This window comes from Vicugna pacos, chromosome 20 (genome assembly GCF_048564905.1).
Source record: "Vicugna pacos chromosome 20, VicPac4, whole genome shotgun sequence".
Taxonomy (NCBI): domain Eukaryota; kingdom Metazoa; phylum Chordata; class Mammalia; order Artiodactyla; family Camelidae; genus Vicugna; species Vicugna pacos.
Genome location: NC_133006.1, coordinates 17,830,025 through 17,852,674, shown reverse-complemented (window position 1 = coordinate 17,852,674; position 22,650 = coordinate 17,830,025). Strand labels below are relative to the sequence as shown.

General features: G+C 50.9%; 1 protein-coding gene across 6 annotated transcripts in view; it reads right to left on the bottom strand.

The window, feature by feature from the left end:
- KIF6 (kinesin family member 6) overlaps positions 1 to 22,650 on the bottom strand; it is a 293,420-nt gene that overhangs the window by 16,150 nt on the left and 254,620 nt on the right. For 4 of the 6 annotated variants that reach the window (XM_015237481.3, XM_072945068.1, XM_072945066.1 and 1 more), the window contains 3 exons: positions 19,227 to 19,277; positions 3,177 to 3,261; positions 1,855 to 1,990 (listed from right to left, as the gene is read on the bottom strand). In XM_015237481.3, coding sequence (XP_015092967.2) covers positions 1,855 to 1,990; positions 3,177 to 3,261; positions 19,227 to 19,277 — 272 coding nt within the window. Of the gene's footprint in view, positions 1 to 176; positions 284 to 1,854; positions 1,991 to 3,176; positions 3,262 to 18,348; positions 18,520 to 19,226; positions 19,278 to 22,650 lie in introns of those variants that run through there. The other 2 variants (XM_072945065.1, XM_072945067.1) reach the window with 2 other exon arrangements.

Here is a 22,650-nt window from a genome sequence, read left to right as displayed (position 1 = left end):
TCTGAGTCTTGGCAGACGCCTGTGATTCTCCCAGAAGATGGGAGCCTGGGAGGCTTGTGGGAAGCTGCTGCAAGGCCATTTCCCACTGGCCTCCCCGTCTCCCTTGACAGGTTCTCATTACCTCCCATGTTCTGATGAGGTCGAAGGCTTTCTGCTTCACCCAACTCAGGTACGTCCACAGGTTATAAAATGCCTTAGTAGCCGCAGAGAATTGGCTCCTCAGCTACAGGGTGCCCCACCATCCCTGCTGCAGTGACCTGGTCCCTTCTGTTTCAGTGGCATCCTGTGGGGCGGAGGACACGCGGAGCTGACACCTTGACTGCTCTGGCCATCACTGTCTACGTGAGTAACAAACTGTCTGAATCTGTCAGCCCTGCCTGGACTCTTCCTGAGTCACATGGGATGGCCCTCATCACCGTCCAGTGGCTGGATGCCCGTGGGCACCGGCAGTGGCTGACGCCTCACTCACTGACCACGCCATGAGGAAGGGTTCCTAGCTGGAGAACAGACAGAACCCGGGGGCGCTGTGAACGTGACTGAACCAATGACGTCTTCATTTTTCCTAATTTCTACCTGCAATTTAGCATTTTTCCAACAACTGAATGTAGACAACGAACCACAGTAGTCTGTGGTGGTACGAGAGGCTCTGCCATCAGGAGAAATTACAGATGTTTTCAGATTACATTACAGCTGTTGCAGAAACCTTGCAATATTGTGTTCATCACTGCTTTGAAATTATGGTAACTGTCGAGCCCCTAGATCTTATTAATTAATGCATTTGTAAAATGACATACATATTACTATACCGTAACTTTGTTATTAAAATATCATGATAACTGTATTTCCATCTTGTGCATTTAACTTTATCCAAATATGCTTTTCCCTTGTCTAGTCACAAGGCCTCTTGGTAACGTGTGGGTTACTGCTTGGCTGTGTCCTTGGAAAATTTGTCCTCTGGCTCTCAGTTTCCCTGTCCTTACAATGAAGCGATCAGCCTGTAAGGTAACCCCTGAGGGGTCTGCCAGCCACACAAGTGATCCGATTATGTGTATTTCATCTTTATTGTACACAGCGAGGGTCACGTGAGGTCAGAACTGGGGGTTCATACTAACACCTCTTAATAGGCTATTTTAGGCTTCATAATATTATAGAGAACTTCTAGGAATCTGTTTAGGAAATATGCAAACATGTATATTCAGAAATGTTTCCAGTGACACAACCCCAAAACAACCTAAACATTAAACAATAGGAGATTAAATACATTAAAATAAATCCATGTGCTTGAACAGTGACAGCCATTGGAATGATGTCATGGAATAATGACATGGAAGAGTTGGCATGTGTACAATGAAGTAAAAATAAAAGCCGTTTGTGATTCTTGAAGACCAATATGATTCCATTTTTATAAAGGTATATGGATGTATATGCATGAAAATACAAAAAATAAAATCCAACATGTTATCATTGGTTATCCTTAAGTGGTGAGAGTACAGTGATTTTACTTTGTGTTTTTCTGTATTTTCTAGCATTTATACCATGTGTTCATGACTGTAATAAAAAACAATCGATGTCACACAAGGCAGTGGCAGCCAATCCACCGGCTTGGGGAGTTCAGCTCCCCCTGCCACCTCTCAACGTGTTAGTGTGCCCTGACCACTGCCATTCCTTGTTACTAACACAAGTAGCTGCCTCACAAGCCAGGGGCTGAGAGCATGTGAGTCTGTGTCGAAGCCCCCCCCCCCCCGCCCCTACCCCTGGGGCTGTGTGTCTGGCCCCTCCCTAGCTGCGCTGACATTCCCCAGGCCATGGGAGGAGGGCGGGCTCTGGGGCAGCGAGGGGCACGGCTGCCAGTACCTGCAGGCTGGTGGCCTCCTCTGCCCACCAGGCATCAAACTCTTTCTGCAGCTTCACCTTGGCCTTGTCCATGAGTAACTGCAAGTGCTCGATCTCCACCTTCAGGGCCTTCAGGCGTGTGAACATGGTTTTATACCTAAGGTGGAATCAGAGGAGAGTCCTCAGAGTCACTGGCAGGGAAGGACGGCTCCAAATGGACTGTCAGCTGCAGGGCCTGAGCCACAGAAGCCTGGCAGGGCAGCCCTGGTGCTGGGGACTGGGACCTTAGAGTGGCCCACCGAGACCAGGGTGTGGTGTTTCTGTCCATGGGCCCGCGGGGCTGTGTGTGTGGGAGGAACAACCCTCTCCAAGGATGATAACCCCCACTGCTGGGCTCTGAAGGGGCAGGCATCGCTCTAGGCACTGACAATACAAACCCATGAATCCTCTTCACAGCCCTGTGTGGAAGATGCTATTATTATCCCCTCCCCTTAAAGATCAGGCACCTGAGGCATGGAGAGGTTAAGGAACCTGCTCTGTAGCACAGAGCTAATAAAGACAGGAGTCAGGATGTGAATCCAGGCCACCTGGGGGTGGGGGGCGGGCAGGGTGACAGGGTTTGCTCATGGTGCTTGCCCAGCCAGCCCAGGGGTGGCGTGTGTTGCAGTGACAGTATCGGCACCTTGAGAGCAAGGAAGGTTTCCTGTCTGGTCTCCCCCAAAGCCCTCCATGGCGGAGGAGAGAGCCAGCATTTGTTTGTTGAATGGCTCAAGGAACGAATGAACTGCGAAACTTGCATCAGGAACAGCCACATGTCTGTTTATGCTTGAGGTGCCTCCCTCTGCAGGTTAAACCATTTGGGGACCCTAAATGGCTGCAGGAGGGTCTGATGTTCTCAGGATACCTTGCCCATGAGGAGACTCAGGAGAGAAGAGGGGCGAAGCTGCAGGCTGGCGGGGGTTGGGGGGGAAGCCCTCTATGGTCATACTTCTTGGCTCCCCTAGATGGCAGCAGCAGACAAGACCAGCGGCTTCCCGAGCTGCAGCCTGGGACCCGGGCTGGGGAGGGGCCCAGGGCAACCAGCTCTCCCTGCCAGACTCCTGGATCCTGGCTCCGGAGCCTGGCCCGGCCTTCTGCTCCCCATTCCAACCTCACACTGCCTCGGCCTCCTGCATTTTACATCTGCCTTCCTCCAGTTATTTTCGGATTGGCTTCCCAGAGTAGCTCCAGGCCTGGAGAGGGGTGGTGCGCGTGGCCACCCTGCTCTGCCCCAATAGCTCCAGGTCGTCCCCAGCACCCTCTGTGGCTGGGGTCAGGGTGTGTGCGGCAAAAAGAAAGGGCACCTTCTCTTTTCCTCCTCCAGCTGTAATCGCAGCTTCTCTTCCATCGGGTCTGGAGCTGAGGGCACAGTTGTGTTTTCTGAGATACCTGGAGGAGGGAGATGCTGATGGTTTACTCCAGTGAGGAAGAAAGGTAAAGAGAAAAGTGTGATGTTTAGAGCAGATGAAAGGGGCCCCTGGGAGTCCTCCTGAGGCTTTTGGAAAGGCGTTCGCTTCATCCGCCTCCTTTGGACGGCAGTCTCTGCTCAGCTGAAAGCCCCCAAGGTCACTGTCCCTCCCACGGCCAACATCCGTCACTGGCAGAGAATCCTTCCTCATATCGCTACTGATTCTTTTACAGTGGAGTTCACGCATTGCCTGTTGAGTCCCCATGGAAAATGCAAAATGGCAATTCCCCCTTCTCTGATACATAGCCCTTCACAAACCAAGAAGACATTACTAACCTGGCTCACATCTTACTTTGCACAAGATGAGATGCCAAATTCTCGAGCCTCAAATCATGTCTCCTATTTTCGGCTTCCCTCCCAAGCCTGATTAACTCCATGTGCACCCAGGGCTGAGAACCATGCTCAAATGCCCTGCCCACAAGACGGGCGACAGGACCCCGGCAAGAGCTAAGTGAGGGCTGTGTCCCCAGGCATGCCGACTGCCACTGTTGGCTGCACGCTGCTTGCTCGTGTGCTGTGTGGAGCCTGTCCTTTCCCAGCCTGGTGGTGGGGTCTGCTCATCCCTCAGAGGCTCTCTGTGATGGTACAGCATTTCTTAGCCTCACAGAAGCCATCTTAGAAGTCACGCAGCCCTGCATTTCACTCCATGGAGGGGAAAATCTACTATGGGCCAGGTGCTTTCTCGATGCAATCAGATTTAATCCTTCTAATACTCATTGGAGGTATTATTGCCCCCATTTTACAGATAAGGGCATGGAGGTTCAAAAAAGTTAATCTGGCCAAGGCCACACAGCTAACTTCAGGAACCTGGGTCCAAATCCAGGTTTGTTTGGTTGCAAGGGCTCTGGATTCAGAAATTCCTTTTCTAACATCTCTGACGATGGTCATCTGCTTTCTGCCCCAATAATGCCGGGGCGGGGGGCTCACTACTTTGCCTGAGAGCACACTTCATTGTGGGCAGCTCTGTTTTCTCTTACTCAGAGCTGAGATCTACCCCATTAACTTTTCACTTCTACTTTGGATCTTTGGAGCACAACATCCTCCTTCATAATTTGATGGTTCTTTAAATACTTTAACAACAACAACGAAATATCACATGCACCTGGAGCTTTAGTTTCAGGCTGACTCTGTCCAGTTCCCTCATCTAAGGGCTCAATGACATAGTGACTTTTCAATTAGAGTACAGAGCCTAAATCCAGACGTAATACTCCAGACAGGACTGAGAAGGGCAGGATAGAGAAGAGTTCTCCTAGCTTTTAAAATTTTACATGCTTTATTTCTACAGGAGGTGAATTACCAACAATCACCGTTTATCGAGTGCCTTCTATATGCCAGGTTCTGCCCAGTTCTCCTAGACGCTCACCTAGGTGCTCTACTCCCTTATTGCTAATTCTCAAAATAATCCAGCAGGGCAGGTATTACTATCTCATTTCAGTAATATTCTGAGGCTCAGAGAGGGTGGTGAATAACCCAAGGTCACACAGCCAATAGGTGGCAGGGCTGGGATTCGAGCCCATTTTTTTCTGGTTCCAAAGAGATAAATGTTTAGACCAGACAGCCTCCCTAGCGCTGTTCTGGTTTTCCAGCAGCACTGTTTTGGTTTCTCACTGTCCTCTGTGACACTTGTGGTCAGTTTAAACCCTTTCCTATTTTTATGAATGGTTGTCAAGGTGCATCCTATTTCAGTGATCATCCTTTTGATCCCAAATGCAGTATCTCCCTGGGAGTTTAGCCTGCTGAGAGGTCCTTATTATGGCATGACCTTATTCTTTCCCTTTCGGCAGCCTTTACATTGGATTCCATCGTTTATCTGCCAGGCACCTGTTACTCTCTGTCCCTTGTGTCAAGTGACAACTGTCACTTGTCAACCGACTAAGCAAGTGTCTTACTCCATTATCTAAACACAAGAGATGTAGACACTGTAGACTTCCCAGTTGAAGACTACACTGTCCCCAGTGCTGGTGCATTTAGTGGCCCTAATGAGCTGGCCTGCGGTCCTTGTAGCCCATGGTCCCTCAGGCATAGGCCAGCCCCTCGAAGGCAGGCACTGGACCCCCTGCTCTTTGTATCTCCCCAGTGCTTTGTTCAGACTCCACGCACAGGGCACACTCAATGCTGTCCACGTTCACTGGCCCTGGTCCTCTCTGGGAAATGTCAGACCCAAAAGACTGAAGGAAGAATCTCAACCTCAAACTGAATAGGTGGAACTTGAAGTGGACAGAGTATTTCCTTTCCTAACAGCTTCAGAAACGGGCAAATGTATCTCCCAGTCTATTAAAAAAGAGCTGTGAATTGCCTTCCTCCCTTCAATACTTTTGACCCTACACCAAGGACCCCTCCTGAGGAAAGCAGTGAAGACTGTGCTCTGGGGTGACTGGCTGGGCCTCCTGTAGCCAAGGGGAGGCTGAAGGAGACATCTCACCCAGCCCGGCAGAGGCGGTCTCTCTGAGGCCTCGGGAGAGGAGGGAAGGTAGCAGGGAGGGCGAGATGGCCTGGTCTTCTACACAGAAGCTGTGCTGCCCCAGCCCGAGTGTGGAACCCTTCTGTAGGAGCCCCACCCCATCGCTGGCTGTCTTTTCCTTGGGCCTCCTGCAGGTCCCCCTGGCAGATCACAGAGCCACCACTGGAAGTGTGTGGGTGTCCCGGAGCCTAGGGCAAGGAGAGCATTCTGAACATCACTGACACAAGAAGGGGAGGTGAGGTCAGCTGCCGTCTGCGGGGCACGTGCTGGTCCTACTCACTGTGCTGCTTCATTTATTCTTGCCACTGTACCTAGCAGATATTGTCGTCACCATGTTCCAGACCAGGAGACTGAGGCTCAGGGTGACCAGGTGGCTTGCTCACTTCCATAGAGCTACCAAATAGCAGAGTCAGGCTTTGAATTCATCCACTTGGGTAACAAATATTTATGAGTGTGGACTCTGGGTGGCGCCTTCTGGGGCAGTCTCCTGGGGAAGGTGAATATTAAGCCAACAGAAAATCGAGTCTATGATACGATGCCAGGGGTTGAAGGAGAGGGAAAGCTCGGTGAAGGGAGAAGGGCTGCCATGTTAGGTAGGGTGATCGGGGGGGCCTCTCTGACCAGGGGATGTGTGAGTAGAGACCTCAGTAAAGGGAGAGAACCAGCATGGGAACTCAGGGCAGAGAGTACAACAGCGAGTGCAAAGGGCCTGAGGTGTGCCTCCCTGGCATGTCTGAGGAAGAGTGATGAGGAGGGGTCAGTGTGCCTGGGGCAGTTGGTAAGGGAAAGAACGGTGGGAGATGAGGCCAGTGAGGAAACTGAGGCCAGGTTATGTGCGACCTAGAGGGCCTGGCTGGAACTTTAGCCTTGAGAGAACTGAGAAGCTGGAGGGTTTAGAGGAGAGGGACGGCGTGACTGACTCCTTTGATAGCAAAGCCAAGTAGTTGTTTTGCTGGTCAAGACAAAGCTGCTCCACACTGAAGAGCAGTTCATGTGAGGTGGCGCCAGCATGGTGGGGGCCTGTGGAAAGGATCTGGGAAAGAAAGCTGGGACCAGGGAACTGGGGCAGCCAGGAGGATGGCCAGCATCCCCCCAGACACAAGCTATCCACGTTGCCATGACAACCAAAGGGGCCTCTTGGCAAAGTGATCTTTGCTTTGTGAAATGTATCGTGAGGCCACCAGGAGACAGCCCCTGGCTGCTTCTGCTACTTCCTGAGGCTCGGGTTATCCGTCCTCTCTCAAGAGACAGAGGGGCTGGGAACTCAAAGGGAACCAAACAATAGCGGCTGGGCAGGAACAGAGGCAGAGGGAAGAACTAAAGGGCATTTGGGCTTTGTACGTCTCCGTGCTCACTGGGACTGTGGCCAGGGACACAACTTCTAGTCACCTGACAGGAGACACAGGGAACCCTCCTTTTAAGCACAGGATTCTGGCTGGGACTGGAGCACAGGAGGTCACAGCCCTGAGTGGTCTATGAGGTCACAGTGTGCAGGCAGCCAGCTCCAGAACAATACAGAAGCAAAAAAGGGCTTCATTCCAGGCCCTAGATCTGAATGTCACACATGCGCAAAGCTCTGAGCAGTCAAAGAGTAACTGAAACTTCAAGCAGGCCATGCACAATCCCAGGCTGACCCTACTCTGAAGTGCCAGGCATTTGGGAACCAGCAGCACAAAGACAACAAGGGCACTTGCTGGGAAGGCCACTCCTGTGGGACCCCTGATACCTGGCATGATTTCAGGGACACTGGAAAGATGGCTGTAACTCTTCCCATCTCCCCATACCCTACATACACACATACACACACACACACACACTCTCTCTCCGCCCCCCCCCCACCACAGCCAGTGAGTGTTTGAAATGTGCAGAATTTCCTTTCTTTCATTCAGTGGCTCTCTGCTGAAGTGCCCATGAGAATCACCTAAGGAGCTTGTAAAAGCATGGAGACCGCTGGACCCTACTCTGGACGTACTGAGTTAGAAGTTGGCAGTAGGGTCCCCTTGATTCCAATGCTCACGCCTTGTCAAGAAACACTCCAGGCTCTGAGCTCAGTTTCAATGCAAGTACTCCTCACAGGAGTCTCTGAGGATGGGGGACCTGCAGGGGTTCAGAAAGGATGCTATATGGGTCCTGGCATGGCCCTTTGCCCCCTGCCCGCCTTCCAGATCTTTGGAAGCCACAGCGGGAAAAGGGACTCAGGGGTTTGCATTCAGGAAGACACACTCTCTGTACGGCTGGAGCTGCCTGCACTTGGCCCTTGCAGGAATGATATCCACCATGTAGCCACTCCATCGCTCTTACATAATCCTCACAACCCCCACTGTAGGCAGGGAAACTGAGTTCTGATGGGGGAAGTAACCTGCCTGGGGTCACACCACTGGTAAAAAGAGCTAGAGTCAGGATCCAGCTCCGTCTGACTTCAAAGCTGGTACTTTTTCCCTCTGTCAGTGATTCCCATAATGAGGGAAGCCACGGGGCAGATCACTGAAGTCAGTATCGACTTGTCCTTGGTATTTGAAGGTGATACTCTTTTCCATGAATGCTTTTCAGCTGTGGGGCTGGGGCTGATGGACAGCCTCAGTCTCTCCCAAGGGCTGGCCTAGGCAGACTGCCCTTTACTCACTAAAACCACCGCTGGCACCCTGAGCCCACTTGGCATTTGCAGCTGGCCCCTGGGTGTGAGGATTTCAATACTACCCACTGGAGTCTGCCCCTCTCCAAGTTCAGCCTCCAGAACCCTCAGAGCCAGCCTGCCTGTCTCCTTAACTGTGTGCCAGGAGTCTGAAGGGAGGCAGTGTTGAAGTTTCCAACCAGGCGTCAGCCAAAAGGGGCCCCATGGGCTTCTGTAGAGTGAAGGCCGGTGCCACGTGTGGGAGGAGGCCGAGTGTCACATGGCTGTCCTGTGGCAGACAAGACAGCAGAGCCACGGAGGCATTCCAGCGGGTGGCCTCAGCTATCCAGCTAAGGATTCACTTCCTGAACACCCACTCTGGGCCTCCTTGGGCTAAACTGTCCCACAGAACCCAAGTCACTCAGCCTCACCTGGTTTCAGAAGTCGTAGTGTCTATTCTTCTGAAGACTGATGATGTCAGTAGCTCAATTACCACAATGGTCAGCAGCCTAGATGCAAAGATTCTGGCTCCCCAATCAGATCATTTCCTGTCTAATGGCTCAAATTTACTGCCAGCTGGAGTAATCACACACTGACGGGCGCCGGTGCCACCATCCGTCTTGGTGTTGATTTCGTGTACCACCACTGCTGCCCAGGGCAGGCTCAGACTTCAGGGCATGATGAATGCCCTGCGGACACATGGCTGTGGCTGATAATTTCTCGGGCACACTCACACCACAGCCACGGCGAGAACGGGGTGCCTCCCAGAGCACAGATGGCCGCGCTTTAGTACAATCAAAATCTTCCATATGCCTGTTTGGAGCAAAATACAGGCCTGGACTCTGCTAATAGAAGGCCGGCCACGTCTCTTCCTGCCCGAGTAACCTCGTCTGCTGCCACTGGGGGCTGCTCTGCCTATGCTCATGCCCCAGGATGCTGGCCTCTTTCATCCCGCATTTGCTTTTCCCGCACTGTGTTCCCGGCAGAGGGCGTGGACCACACAGAGGGTCAGTGTGGACTTGCAAGCAATACAAGGGAGACCTCAGGAGCACACTATATTCACTTCTAGTCTCCTTACTTGCTTCCCATCCACAGTCACCTCTGCTCTTTCCTTCTCCCATCTCTCTACAGTTCCTTCTGCTGGGACCCCAGCTGCATTTTTGGCTTCCAACAGCATTCCCTGGTTGCAGCTACTCTTTCCGAGGCTCCTGGTGCCTACCCCCAACTCCCTGCTTCCCAGTCCACTAAGGCCTCCTCACTCCTCAGAAGTATGCTTACATTTCTGATCTCGGGGTTTCTCTCAAAGACCGAGCCCCTTGGCAATTCTACCCTCTGTCACTTTAGCCTCACTGACCGGTGGTGACCACATGTCTTAATCTCAGTGACTTTTCAGAAAGACATTAGCAGGAAGTTTGGCATCCCTGAAAAACCCAGTCACATCTTTGTCACACCAGACTCGTGAGTCTGGAGTGTTCTCGGGACACATATGACCTTCTGGGGAGGGCAGTCTTCCCCAGGCCTGTAAGGGAGAGCACGGGCCTTCCTCCCGTGAAAACCTCTAATGATGATGGTTAAGGGGGTTTGGTTGATTCTCTTGAGTGGCTTATAAGAGAAATTTGAGGACTTTCAGAAGTTGAATTGAGAATCCTTAATAAAACTCTCTCCCTCCACTTTTGGAAAACTTGTCTGCTACTACCCAATTTGTAAACCAATCTGTTCATTTGGCAAAATTTATTACATATCAGAGTCAAAAATGAGTTCGGAGACAGACCACACAGTAGAAATGGCACATTTTCAAAGTAAGATGGCAAGAGCAGCCGGACAACCAAAATACCCACATCAACGTTAGAAAAGGGCCAAAACAAGTCTCTGAGGAGAATTTCTTTAAAGAGAATTAGCAGTTTGCCTTCAGTCCACCTCATCCTCTTCCCTGGGGGTGATGTGTGCAGAGGTCCAAGGTAGGGAGAGGGCTTGAAGGAGACCGCTCAGAAAGCTCGGTAAGAATCCTTGGGAATGTGTGTGTGTGTGTGTGTGTTGTGTATGTGGCGTGTGTGTGTATGCATGGTGTGTTGTGTGTGGTGTATTGTGTGTGTGTGTGTGTGTGGGTATGCTGTGCTATCTACCTACACAACTCACTTCTCTCTGCTTCTCTTTTCCTTTTTTTCATGTGGTGGAAATCACTCTGCTCTGCTCTCTGCGTGTCCCCTGTACAACAGTGCCCTCATGGTTTCCTGAACAGACAATAGTATTTTCGAAGCACCACTTTTGTTGGTTTTTGTTGGTTGTTTGGAACACACAGGACCCATCATCTGTCTCTGAGCACACACGACCCTAGCTTCCTGTCAGAAGGTCTTCTCCAAATTCATTATCTGTTCTTTAGGGAAATGGGAGGGTCTTACCCAGCTCCATTACAAGCACAACAGGATCAGTCCTACAAAGCCCCAAGACCTTTCCTGGGCTGAGACTGGCCAAGCACCAGGGGTGATTTTCTCATGTAAAAGGGAGAGAGAGGACGGATGGAGGAGCCAGCCATGATTCATCTTGGTCTAGCAGTTGACATCCAGAGGTTGGAATTTTGTCTTGTCTAGAATTGTTACAGACTGCATGTGTCCCCTAAAATTCACATGCTGAAATCGAATCACTAATGTGATGGTATCTGCAGGTGGGGCCTGCCGGAGGTAATTCGGTCATGAGGGTGGAGCCCTACTGAATGGGATTCGAGCATTTATAGTGAAAGGCCAGTGAGCTAGCTCACTCTTTCCACCGTGTGAGGATGCAGGGAGAAGCTGGCAGTCTGCACCCCGAAGAGAGCCTCACTACAACCTGACCATGCTGGCACCCTGGTCTCAGGCTTCCAGCCTCCAGAACTGGCAGAATAAATTTCTGTAGTCCATCAGCCACCCAGTCTATGGTAATTTGTTATAGCAGCCCCACCTGACGAAGACATTGGTCAAATGCCTAATTCAGTCAGAGTAGCATACACGGTTCCTATACATTTGCACGATGGAAAAAACGGCTTTGGTGACTGGCAATAGGATCATCAGTGACTAAGTGCTCAAAGGAATAGACAGCCCATTCCTGGGGCTTGACTGTGTTTTGCAAGAAAGAGTGATTAATAAGGGCTGTGAGCAAACATGGGTAGAAAGATGTGACTGTGGGACCATGGTGACCTCCACCAGTTATGCCAACTGTGACTGGGGGCTGTGCCCACTGCCCAGGCATTTGGCATATTTGGTTTCCTGGCTCCCAGAGTCAGAGTCTATCTATTCATTGAGCATCTGCTTTGTCCTTGGCTCCATCACATACACACCTGTTGCAGCACTGCAATCAGCCCTAGGGAGTGGACGTTCTTCTCTTGTGGACAAGGAAACAGCTGCAGGAAGGTTAACGGACCAACGTCACATGACCGGCAAATGGGAGAGATGCGATCAAGCAGGGTTCTGCGTCTACAGGGAGTGCTCTTTTCACTAAACCTGGGTGCATTTCAAGACTGGGCCCAAGGCTGATGCCCAGAGCTTACTTCCGTTCCCCAGAAGGGCAGCCGAAGGAGTCTGGAACTACTCAAAGGGTCTGGAGCCCTGGCACTTGGGAGCTGGGCGGGGAAACGGGGCGGGGACTCCTTCTCACTCCCAGCTTCCGTCCTGAGCCTGGAAATTCGGCTGAGGACCTCGTATCACTGAAGCTGGCCCTATATTCACAAGCACCTATGGATTAGAACCGACCCAGGTAGTGAGACATTGTCACTGGTCTTATAGAGCCACCTGAGTCCTTTTGGAACCAACTGAGAGGCCACTTCAGCCTCTGGGGCAGCTGCTCCCTTTGCTTTCTGCCTCACCCCAAGGGGTCAGCATTCTGATCATTCATTTCAGAGAGAATGAAAACATCTCAAATCCATCCGAACCCTGACATACCTCCTCACCAAGGCTGTGAGAGTTTTCTGTACGTCCTAAGGAACTTTGCATTCACAGAGAGGTAAAGTCACAGCACTTGAGGGCTAAGGAATCTTAGATTCATTTTTTTTATTCAATGAGGCATCAGTAGACGCCAGCTAAGTCTTAGGGACTGTGCTGGGCACAGGATATCATTTGGTCCAACCAACCCATTGTACAGATGTTGGAACCAAGGTACAGAGCCCTTAGCTGGTGAATCTTTAAGGCAAAAATCTGATGTCTTAGATATCATTGATCTATTCAACAAACACTTATGGAGGACGTAGAATGTGCCAGGCCCGGTGCCCGGGGTTGGGAGGATGGATAAAAGACAGAATAGAGAAGTGTATGCCGAGTTCTGTGTGAGCCCAAGGAAAACTGAGACGGCTCTGGGGAAGGGAAGCTGGGACTGTCTGACTTTGGAAATGTCTTAAAAAGAGCCACCAGTTCCAAAGGGAGGAAAACGTATTGAGAACTGCAGAACCCTTTCTTCAAACAAAGGCTTAATGGCAAGCGGAGGAACAGCTTTGGTTGAATCAGGGGAACATCCTGGGGTCTTGCTGCTTGCACACTGGCCTCCCTCACCCTCACCTTGGAGTCCCATAGTGGCTGTGCAGAACACGGGGTCCCACAGAGCCCATTCCGAACACCACTGGGCTGCATGATGCCGGGAGGTCCCCTCCAGGTCCGTCTTAAGCAGCGGCTCCTCTCCACATCCTGGAATTCCTGGTCCCACATGCTTTCTGAGTCATTATAGGTGCTCAGTGAAATCTGGTGAATAAGTGAATGACAGTCCAGCCTTTCGCTTTCTCTCAAATTTGTGGTCCCCAGGTGCAGAATTCCAGAAAGTATTTCAAGACTTGGTCTTAAACAATTTTATACCAAATGGGAGAAGTGACAACAGCAGAGGCTTCTCTTGGAGAACAGCAGGGGTGCCACAAGAGGTCGCTGCAGGAATTCTGTTTGGGAGGAAATGCTCCCTGGAGCACTTCAAGCTGGAACAACGAGGTGAAAAGGGAGCCTTTGGGCTCAGGACTTCTCCCAACCCTCCCCGAGGCCCCTGCTGGGCTTCAGCGCTGCCACTGCCTGGTTTTCAGGTCGGGGGGGCACACCACACCTGAGGGCCCCACGGGGCAGTGCAGCCACAACGGCTGCTCCCAGGGGCTGCTTCTGTTCCAGGGATCTTTGCTCCTGGGTGGTGAGGGAGGATGGGGGAGGAGGAGGCTGGTATTTGCAGGGGAATCTCAGATGCCATTTGGAACCTGCCAATGTCATGTTCTTGGATTTTTGCTTTTGATTTATTAATCATTATTATTATTGCTCTCATCTGAACAGTGTGTGAAAAACACGCCTACAAGTAGAGGCAGTGGAATATTCTGGTAGGTTATGTTTTCACAGAAGTTGGGTCAAGGGAGAAACGCAGAGAAAGATGTGTCATCCAACGTGGACAGCCTGCGTCGGGCACAACTGCGAGCTCCTCGAGGCGGTGACCTCCCACCTCCATCAGAATAAAGTAATCCACCTGCGAGGGGCCAGGCCCTCAGGTCTCGCTGGGCAGTGTCTGCAGCAGCTCATTCAGAGATGGCTGGAGGCCTCCGGCCAGCATGGGGCCAAGAGAAGGCTTGGGGCAGGGGGGACCCCCAGGGCGCTGCTGACTATTTACTCATCAGTCATTCAGCAAATGCTGAGGAATCCAGTGACTGCCTGGGGCTTTCTCTTCCTACAAGGCCTCTTTGACCAAGATTTCCCTGCTCAAAAATGTGCAGTGGCTCAACTGCCTATGAGATGAATGATCAGATTCAAGGCTCTCAGGGAACGGGCTCACCTCACCATTTTAACCTCTCCCTCAACTACTTCAAATCAACTCCTCAGGAAAGTCACCCTCCCCCTGCCCCTCTACACACAAAACCCAACACACACCACACACACACACACACACACATAACCCCCACATACACACACTCTGTACATAAACACACACCACACATAGCACACACACACCACATACACACACATTCCCCACATACATATACTTACATATCACACACACACACACAAATTCCCTCCATCCCCACCTTCTTCCCAGAGGTTCTGAATCCTGCCCGGTCTTCCAGCTCAAGCCCATGGCCTTGGTGACAACCCCCAGGGGCCACTCTCTCTGTTAACTTCCTGAAGCTCTGATGGCCTGTCCCTCTCACCTGCCACATGCCTTTTGAATTTTAATCATGGGTACTTGGTAGAATTTTGGCTGTGAGCTGAAGGAGAGCCTGCCCCTGGTCAAACGTTGCTCAGAAGAGACACCAGAGAAGGGGCAAAGCCCACGTTCCTGGGGCGCCTTCCCCTGGTTTCAATGCGGAGCACATGGCTTCGTCCACGCACAGAAACACTTTCAATGACTCGTGCTTGGTGCCAGGCCTCTCACTCCTGCAGACGGTGGATATGAGAATCATCTTGTTGAGCAACATTTCGCATCTTTTGTAAAACTGCAGTTGACAACATCCTTCACTACGTCACTCCGTGTCCTTTATATGAAGGTCCTCGCAATAAATTCTGGTTTGTGTTTTGTTCCAGAAGAAATTCTATTTCTGCAGATAAATTAATGACTATGCTTCCTGTTGTCAGAAAATGAAAACCGTGTAACTCTGGGCGCTCCTCTTTCTGCCTAGTGGCTAGATGAGAAACAGTCAGATTTATTGCCAGTAATCTGCTCCGCTGTGGGGTCCGAAGGCACTTACTGCTTCCACTTCTTTTAAATGGACTTATTTTATTTTATGTGCAAATGTCTCATCACACTTTTGCAAGATGTGTGAGTCTGGGAATCATCGGGGGAAGCATGGATTTAGCCTGTTTACTGCCCGTGCTGGCTGCTCGGGGTACAGAGATGAATTTGGCGGCGCCCAGCTTTCCAGGAGCTCACATCTTAGTGTGGAGAAGAACTATGGAAAGCAATAATTACCAAACAGGGTTGGTGCTTCAACAGAGGTGTGTGAGGCGGAGAACAAATCAGGCTGGGGAGGAGGGGGTAAGCCAGGCCTCATGGGAGACGTCAAGGTTGACTTGGTTTGGGGCTTGGCGGGAAGAAGACAGTGGATAGAGTAATATATGTGCCTAAACCTGAACTTAAAGAGTTAGCTTTTTAATGTATACATCCCCTTGGGCTACGTTCCCTCTGAGGGCAGGCACTGGCTCCCTGTCCCTCCATGGGCCCTGAGCCCGGGGCGGAGGGCAGTACAGGGAAGCAGCTATAGCACGGGCTAGGAGCTGCGTCTGCGTCTGCAGCCTTAGTGGGACAAAGGTGGGTAGGTCACGTAATCCCTCTGGGCATTAAATGTAAAGTCAGGGTACTAGTAGTCTCTCCCAAAAGGGGATTTCAAGAGCATTAAAGAAGAAAACACACGTAAAGAGCTTAGAATCATGCCTGGCACACGGTGAGGTACTCAAGCAACATTTGCTGGTTGGTCCCATCTGTATTACCAACAGCACTTTACTATTTAGGGTAGCCAGTACAATAAAGAGGGAAAAACCCAGAACTGAATTCAGCAAAGCACTCTCAACTCAGCTAGCTGGATCTAGTTCAATTAGAACCATCTCCAAATGATTCCTGATTGAGAAATAATATCGTTTCGTTGTTGCCTGAAACAGTGTGTGGGGTTAAGCCCTACTCTAAGTCCACCAGCCACTTTTATTTCTTGATGATATTCTTAGGACTGGTCACTGATGTTTTTCTTAAAGGACCCCCCACCCCTGCCCACTCTGGCTGTCACATCGAGGGGGCCTACTGGGCCCAGTGCTTCTTCTGCATCACTCTGTCTCTGTTGGTTTCTCTGTTCATTGACTTTCAAAAAGACAGAGCTTCCTCAGGTAGGCAGTGAATTAAGAGAGAGCCTGCTGCATGTAATCTGGATTTTCAGCCAGGAAGGGGAATGGAAGTCTGCATAAGAGCACATACGTTTGTAAACGGACTACACTTCAATGAAAAAAAAAAAAAGCAAAAAAAAAAAAAAGCACACATACAGGCATAGAAATGGTCTTTCAACGGTTGCTTATCTGTATGCCAGTGGTGGTGGTCAACGCAACACCTAGGAAAAAAGCCCCAGTTTATAATCATATTTGCCAATTTCCCTGGTGTAAATACTCCCCCTCTGACTGATTGCAAGAGGCTGGTGTGATGTCCCTGAGTATGGATTTGGGAAGAGAGGCACAGAAGACAGCCTGAGACCTGGTTTCCAAGAGAGAGACGCAGGAGTTGTAAGGAACGTCACGGGGAGAGATAATATAAAATGTGGTAAATTCATAAGGAAGTGATACAATTTAAGTATTTGTTACCATTGTTTTTAAGTATAATTCATTGTAAGCTTATATAACTTAACTTTTATTTGCCCGTGGCTCCCCAGCCTCCTGAAATGGTCTCGCTCGCTGTCCTGCTGTGGGCCGAGCCGGCGCCTGCATGTCCCTGGATCTGGTCCCCCTACAGCGATATACCGCCTCTTCCACATGGCACCTCTCACCTCACCAGTAAATCCTTGCTCCTCAGACATACGAGATTACCTTTCTGCACATTTTCTTGGGCGTATGCCTACTCATACTGAGACACCTTCTTATGCAAAATCCCTGAGAAACCCTCTCCTGCTCAGACCTGCTCATTAGTCCTGCCCTCCCCACTGCCACCCTCCTTGCCCCCCAAAAAACCCAAACCCAACCAACCAACCCCACCTACATTTTCATGGAAACTTAGGAACATGGAGGCAAAAGAAAGAAATGGTACCAAAGGGAATGCTTCAAAGGGAGGGTGAGGGGAGGAGGAGAAGCAAAGGAACAGAACACAGAGGGGAAGGGCTACCACACAGACAAAAACCCCAGAGATGGATGGACTGGGCAGGTGTGGTCACTGCCTCACTCCTCACTGGAGCCCACACTGTGAACAGAACACCAGGAAGCCAGACACACTGAGTGAGTCGTTTTTGGTCTCACAGAGCCGTGGGTCCCGGCACAGCCCCAGGGCTAGTCTGAAGGGGCAGGGTAAAGGCAGGAAAGGGCTCTGTAAGAGGGCTGCAGTGGGAGCTTTCTCTCCACAGGAAGAAGTCCCTCCCGAAACGCGGTCGTCTGGGACACATGCGCCCCGGCGGGTCCCCGTCACACAAGCTGCTAAGGTATTTGGATAGCAGCATGGCATCTGATCTCCAAGTGGCAGCTGGGAGACGGTAACACTTCTCTAATTGGGCTAGTATGCTTTTAAAAGAAATAGGTATTTCAAATGCTCTTAATTAGACTTTCAGCCAAAGTGCTTTCTGTTTGAAGTTTGCCAATTACTTAGGTGAAGCTGGCCCTGCTGAATCTGACACCCGCCATGCTTCAGAAGAAGGCTCCCAGAGAGGTGGCCAGAGTGAATTAAGGAGGAGTCTGCAGCTGAAGCCATGAAGCAGGGTCAGGACGGGGTCAGAGAGGATGGAGCCCCTCTTGGCCCCAAAGCCGTGGAAATGGCTCCCCAGGCCCTAGAGCAGGACCGCCCTTGGAATTATTTGAGTGCTGTTTTGCACCTAATTGTTTCCATTCAACAAGAGAAGAGGCCAGAAGGCAACCCTCAGGGGCACCTCCCCATCAGTGACCTACGTGTCAGGCTTCCCAACAGAGGCCACGGTGCCCTTCCCATGCCCGGCCCTACGTGTCAGGGCCCTGGGGAGCCCTCGCTGCATGTTGGAGAAGGCGCGCGGCAGGCCTCAGCTCACAGCCCAGCCCAGGTCTCTGGAGTTGGGATGGCAGGCCTGGCGCGGTTGCCTGACCCCGCAGTCCCGGGGCCTACAGGGGACAGCTCAAGCTCCGTCAGCGTGTCTTAGGCTTCCTGGTTCTAGGTTTCTCACACAATCAGTAGTTAGTCAGATATTATTATTGTTACGACTGAAACCAAAAACCCACCTTCCCAGTAATCCAAGTTACTAGGGTGGAATGGAGTCTCCTCCTGACAGTGGGGCTCAAATCCATTTCCCCCTTGAGATCCTGGATGCAGCATTTCTCCAACTGCATGTCATTCAAGGGGCCAGGCCATCTCGAGGGGAGCCCCGCTGTTGAGAATACATGGACTGCTAGATCCCAGGCTAGCTGGAGAGAACACGTGCTGTCCCGCCCAGGAGACCAGCTCCACCAGCCTTCCAGGAGCTGCACACTCCTCCGAGGTGATTTCCTGGGGTCACGAATCAAAAGGAGACATTTTCTGCAAGTGCCCACTGCCTGCCAGGTGCCAAGGGCCTCTTAGACTATCACTCCGTTGGCTGAATGTTTGTATTATGAATGTATTAAGTAGGTCCATCATTGCTGTGGGCAGTAAACAGCATGGTGACTAACAGCACCCAGTTTGGACTCAGAGACCTGGGTTCACGTCCTAGTTTCAACACTTACTAACCTTGTGACCTTGAGCAAGTCATTGAATGGCCTTCATCTGGAAAATGCACTTATCTCTTAGGATTGCTGGGGGTAAACGGAGCCATGCGCATAAAGCAGTCAGTGCTTAGAGGTAGTCCAGCCACTGGTGGCTGTTTTCATCACTAGTCATGGTTCTAGAAAGCTCAGAGTAGGACCCTGAGGAGCTGGGACAGAGGGGGTGAATTTAGGTAGGGGTGTGGGGTGGAAGAGGTCAGGAGGATGAGGCAGCAGTGGGGAGGATGGGGGGCCAGGTGCTGACAGCCGGAATCAAGCACACAGGTTGGGGAGCCTGGTCCCAGAGAGGAGGGGCTTCCAAAGAAAGCTGCCCTGACAGCAAACCTTCCCACCCCACCCCGTAACCTTCCCGGGGGCTTGGGATGGGCGTCCTCCAGCTGCGTGTGGGTTCCCCAGAACAGATCGGCTTGCGTTACCTTCCCCTTCCTCCTGCAGGCTCCATGTGGTACCCACCTAGAGCTACCTGCTGCACGTGCCTCTGGGTGATTTCTTCCTTCAGGCGACCTGCCAAAGACACAAAGGAAACCCTAGTGAGTTTTCAGTGGGCTGGAGGAAGACGGCCTCAGAAGCATGAGGCGAGCTAAAAAAATTAGGTAGAGTGAAAAAGACAAAGGTGGGCATAGCTTCCAAGAAGAGCCCTTCCATGCCCTGGATTGTGCTGGAAGAAGGGCCTGCAAAGCCTGGGGTCCTGGCACATCAAGGCAGATACACACTTCATGTCTGGATTCAATCAACTTGCCTTCAATTGTCTTAGTCTGTCACTCACAATCTCTGCTAGAGCTCTAGTCTCTTAAATCATTCTGTCCATTATTAATGAAGGAGGAGGCAAGATTTGATCTTTTAATAATTTATAGGGCCACCTTTAAATCCACTTCTTTATTTTAAGCTGTAAGAAACTGTGTCAAACAAAGAAGATGGTGGTTTTAGTTGACGATAACCTTCCTATGAACACAGCAGTTGATCTGGTATGAAACACCTGTAATTCCATGTTGCGTTAACGAAGATGCAGTGTGTAGATCAAGGGAGGTGAGAGCTCCACGGGGCTTCACAGTGGTCAGACCACAGTTGCTATTTGTTCTAGGAGCTACTTTTTGTAAGGAACATTAGTAAAATTGCAAATATTTAGGAGATGGCAACTGGGATGGTGAGGGGTCTGAAACCACGCCAAATGAGAAATAGTGACTTGAGACGTTTAGACAGGGAGTAATTACTTGGAGGTATAGAGATAGCAGCCATCTTTAAAAATCTAAACGTTGTCATGTGGATGAGAAAACAGATTTTTCTTGTCCTACAGCTGAGGGTAAGAGTCAAGACAAATGGAGGCAGACCTGGGGCTCAATGAGGAAGAAACAGCTCACCATGAGGACTGTCTCAATGTGGATTAAATTGTCTCTGAATGGAGTAACCCTCCTGGCAAAGCAGTGAGCCCCTTTGGGAAAGTGCTCGAGCAGAAGCTGGGCAGCCCTCTGTTGGGCTGTTGGATGCAGAACTCCTGCCCTGGGCAGCAGCTGGGATGACACACTCTCCAGGCTTCCTCTGTCTCTAAAACTCTGTGATGTCGTGCTTGAGGGGTGGGTGACACAGCAGCCCGGGGGTTTGTTTATGTCCAAGGGCTCCGCACACTTGTCATGATGTCAGCGCGGTCTGTACCGCATGTCCCACTTGGGAGATGAGATCAGGCCATGAGGGATGCTGAGAAAGCCTGGGAACTTCATTGCTCCCTTGCTAGTATATTTCTTTCCTTGTATAAAGTACATTCTATGCCTCAAAGGCTACAGCTGAACTGAGTTTTCAGAAGATGAGCAGACAGTGAAGCAGTCACACGAAACCTCACTCCCTGAAAGTCCAGGGCACTCCTAGAACATTCTCACTGAGAGGGATGGCAGAGGCCATTCAGTTTAACTTCCCACCTGATTTAGGAATCCCTTCTACAAAATGAAATGGTCATTTCATCTCTGCTCCACTGATTAAATAGTATGGAAGGAATTACTGATCTGTACTGATGCCTGCTTCCCTGTAACTCTCCGATTTGGACCTGGCCTGTTCTCTGGAACAGCACAGAGAAAGGATCCTCTCTCACTAGCAGTGAGACCCCCCTCACACGTCGGAGGATGCTATGGTTTCTCCGCTTAGACTTGTCCTCTCTGGGCTAAGAATCACCAGTTCCTCAGCTCCCCTGGGAGGCCGCTGTCTCCAGGTGCATCATAGTGCAAGTCTGCCTTGCCTTCCACATGTCCCCACTGGAGAGGACCATGCACAGAGAGGAAGCTAAGAATTGGGCAGAAGCAATAGTCACACCATAATTCCAAGGAGGGGAGAGAGACAACTTAGGGAAAGTGATGGGAGGAAGGCGGGGAGGTGGAAACTCAGCCTAAGGATGAGTATTGGCTGAGCCTGCAGCCAATGAGACTGGAAAGCCGGGCCTGTCTTCCCAACTCTGAGCCACAGGACCCTACTGTCTGTACACGCAGAGTGAAGAGGTTTGGGGCCCAGGGGTGGTGCTGGGCTGAAACTCCAGTCTGTGGCAAACACCGCTGACTTGATTTTTAAAGAGGCACGGCATGCACATTCTTCAAATAGGAAATAGTGCTGTGACAAATACAGCACACCATTTGGACACACCTCTTCATTTCCAGGAGGTCATCAAGGGCTTTCTCACGCCCACTGTAGGGAGCGCTACTGCTGCCTTGGTGCCTGGCTGGCTTCCTGGGTATCTGGCACAGGTGTCTTGCACCGTGAGCCTCTTATGTGCCTGGTCCCTGCTTCCTAATGAGACTGGACAGTGACAGCTCCTTTAGAGCACACCCTGGGCTGCCTTCTTCCCTGGAAAACTACCTTCCTGATAACAAGCCTCCCCACCGAAGAGCATCCTCGACAGCTGGCCTCCCTGACCACATGCCTCCCCAGCAACGTGCCTCTCAGTAGGGTCTCAGCCTAGGATGTCACAGCTTCCTCTGCTCCTGGCGGAATGCCCAGGCTCCCCTTCCCAAATCTTGGGGAAGCTATTTGGGAATGACAGGGTTAAGCATTCTCCGTAACTCCAGACTGGGAAATGCTGCTCATGTAAATAAACAGGGGAGTTTTGCCACTAAGACTGAACATTCTGTAAACTATGCAAACATAGATACCTACTCCCAGAACATCGAGCCATCCCAGGGGACAAAAGATGGGTCATTATAATGCTGCATATTGATAAAGGTAGGTTTAAAATACGTTTAGTTGATGCTCAGTTTTGGCCAGTTGGCCAACATCTCCCACCACATGGCCATTTTTGTTTTTGAGATCTTCCCAAACAAGCTTCTACAAATAGCCTTGTGGCTGATCCCTAACTGCGTCTTCCAACAGAGCCATTCTTCATGTGAAGATAACCGCCTCTGCAGTCACTGGATCTTGCAGCTCCACAGGTTTTGGCAGAAGAAGGAGTTGAGGGGGGACTGCAGAACTCACTCAGCATGCAGCTCGCTGTCATTAGCACGGTGATAAATTTGCTGGTTTTGGCCTGGGTTCCTGGACCCATCCCTGTCCTGAGGTATGGAAAAGAGATGAAACGGAAAAAGAACTCCCAGCCCAAGGCAGAGATGGTCTGGGAGGGAAGCCGGGAAGGGGAGGAGAGCTCTGCTTGTAGGAGAACGGTGGTAATTAGTAATTCTGTCTCCAGTAATTTACAACAGTGCAGGCTACAGACACCTCTCCCTTCCGGATTCATTAGCTGACAGACTGGGGGCAGCAGCAGGGGACATGGGTACGCAGAGCCTGCATCGACCCATAGGGAGCCCCCTCCAGAAGAGATGCATGACCTTAAGGACAGCCACGTGCAGGGTATGTGGAGGCGGTGCACTGCGTGGTGTATAGTTTCTTTGTACAAAGTGGTAGTTCA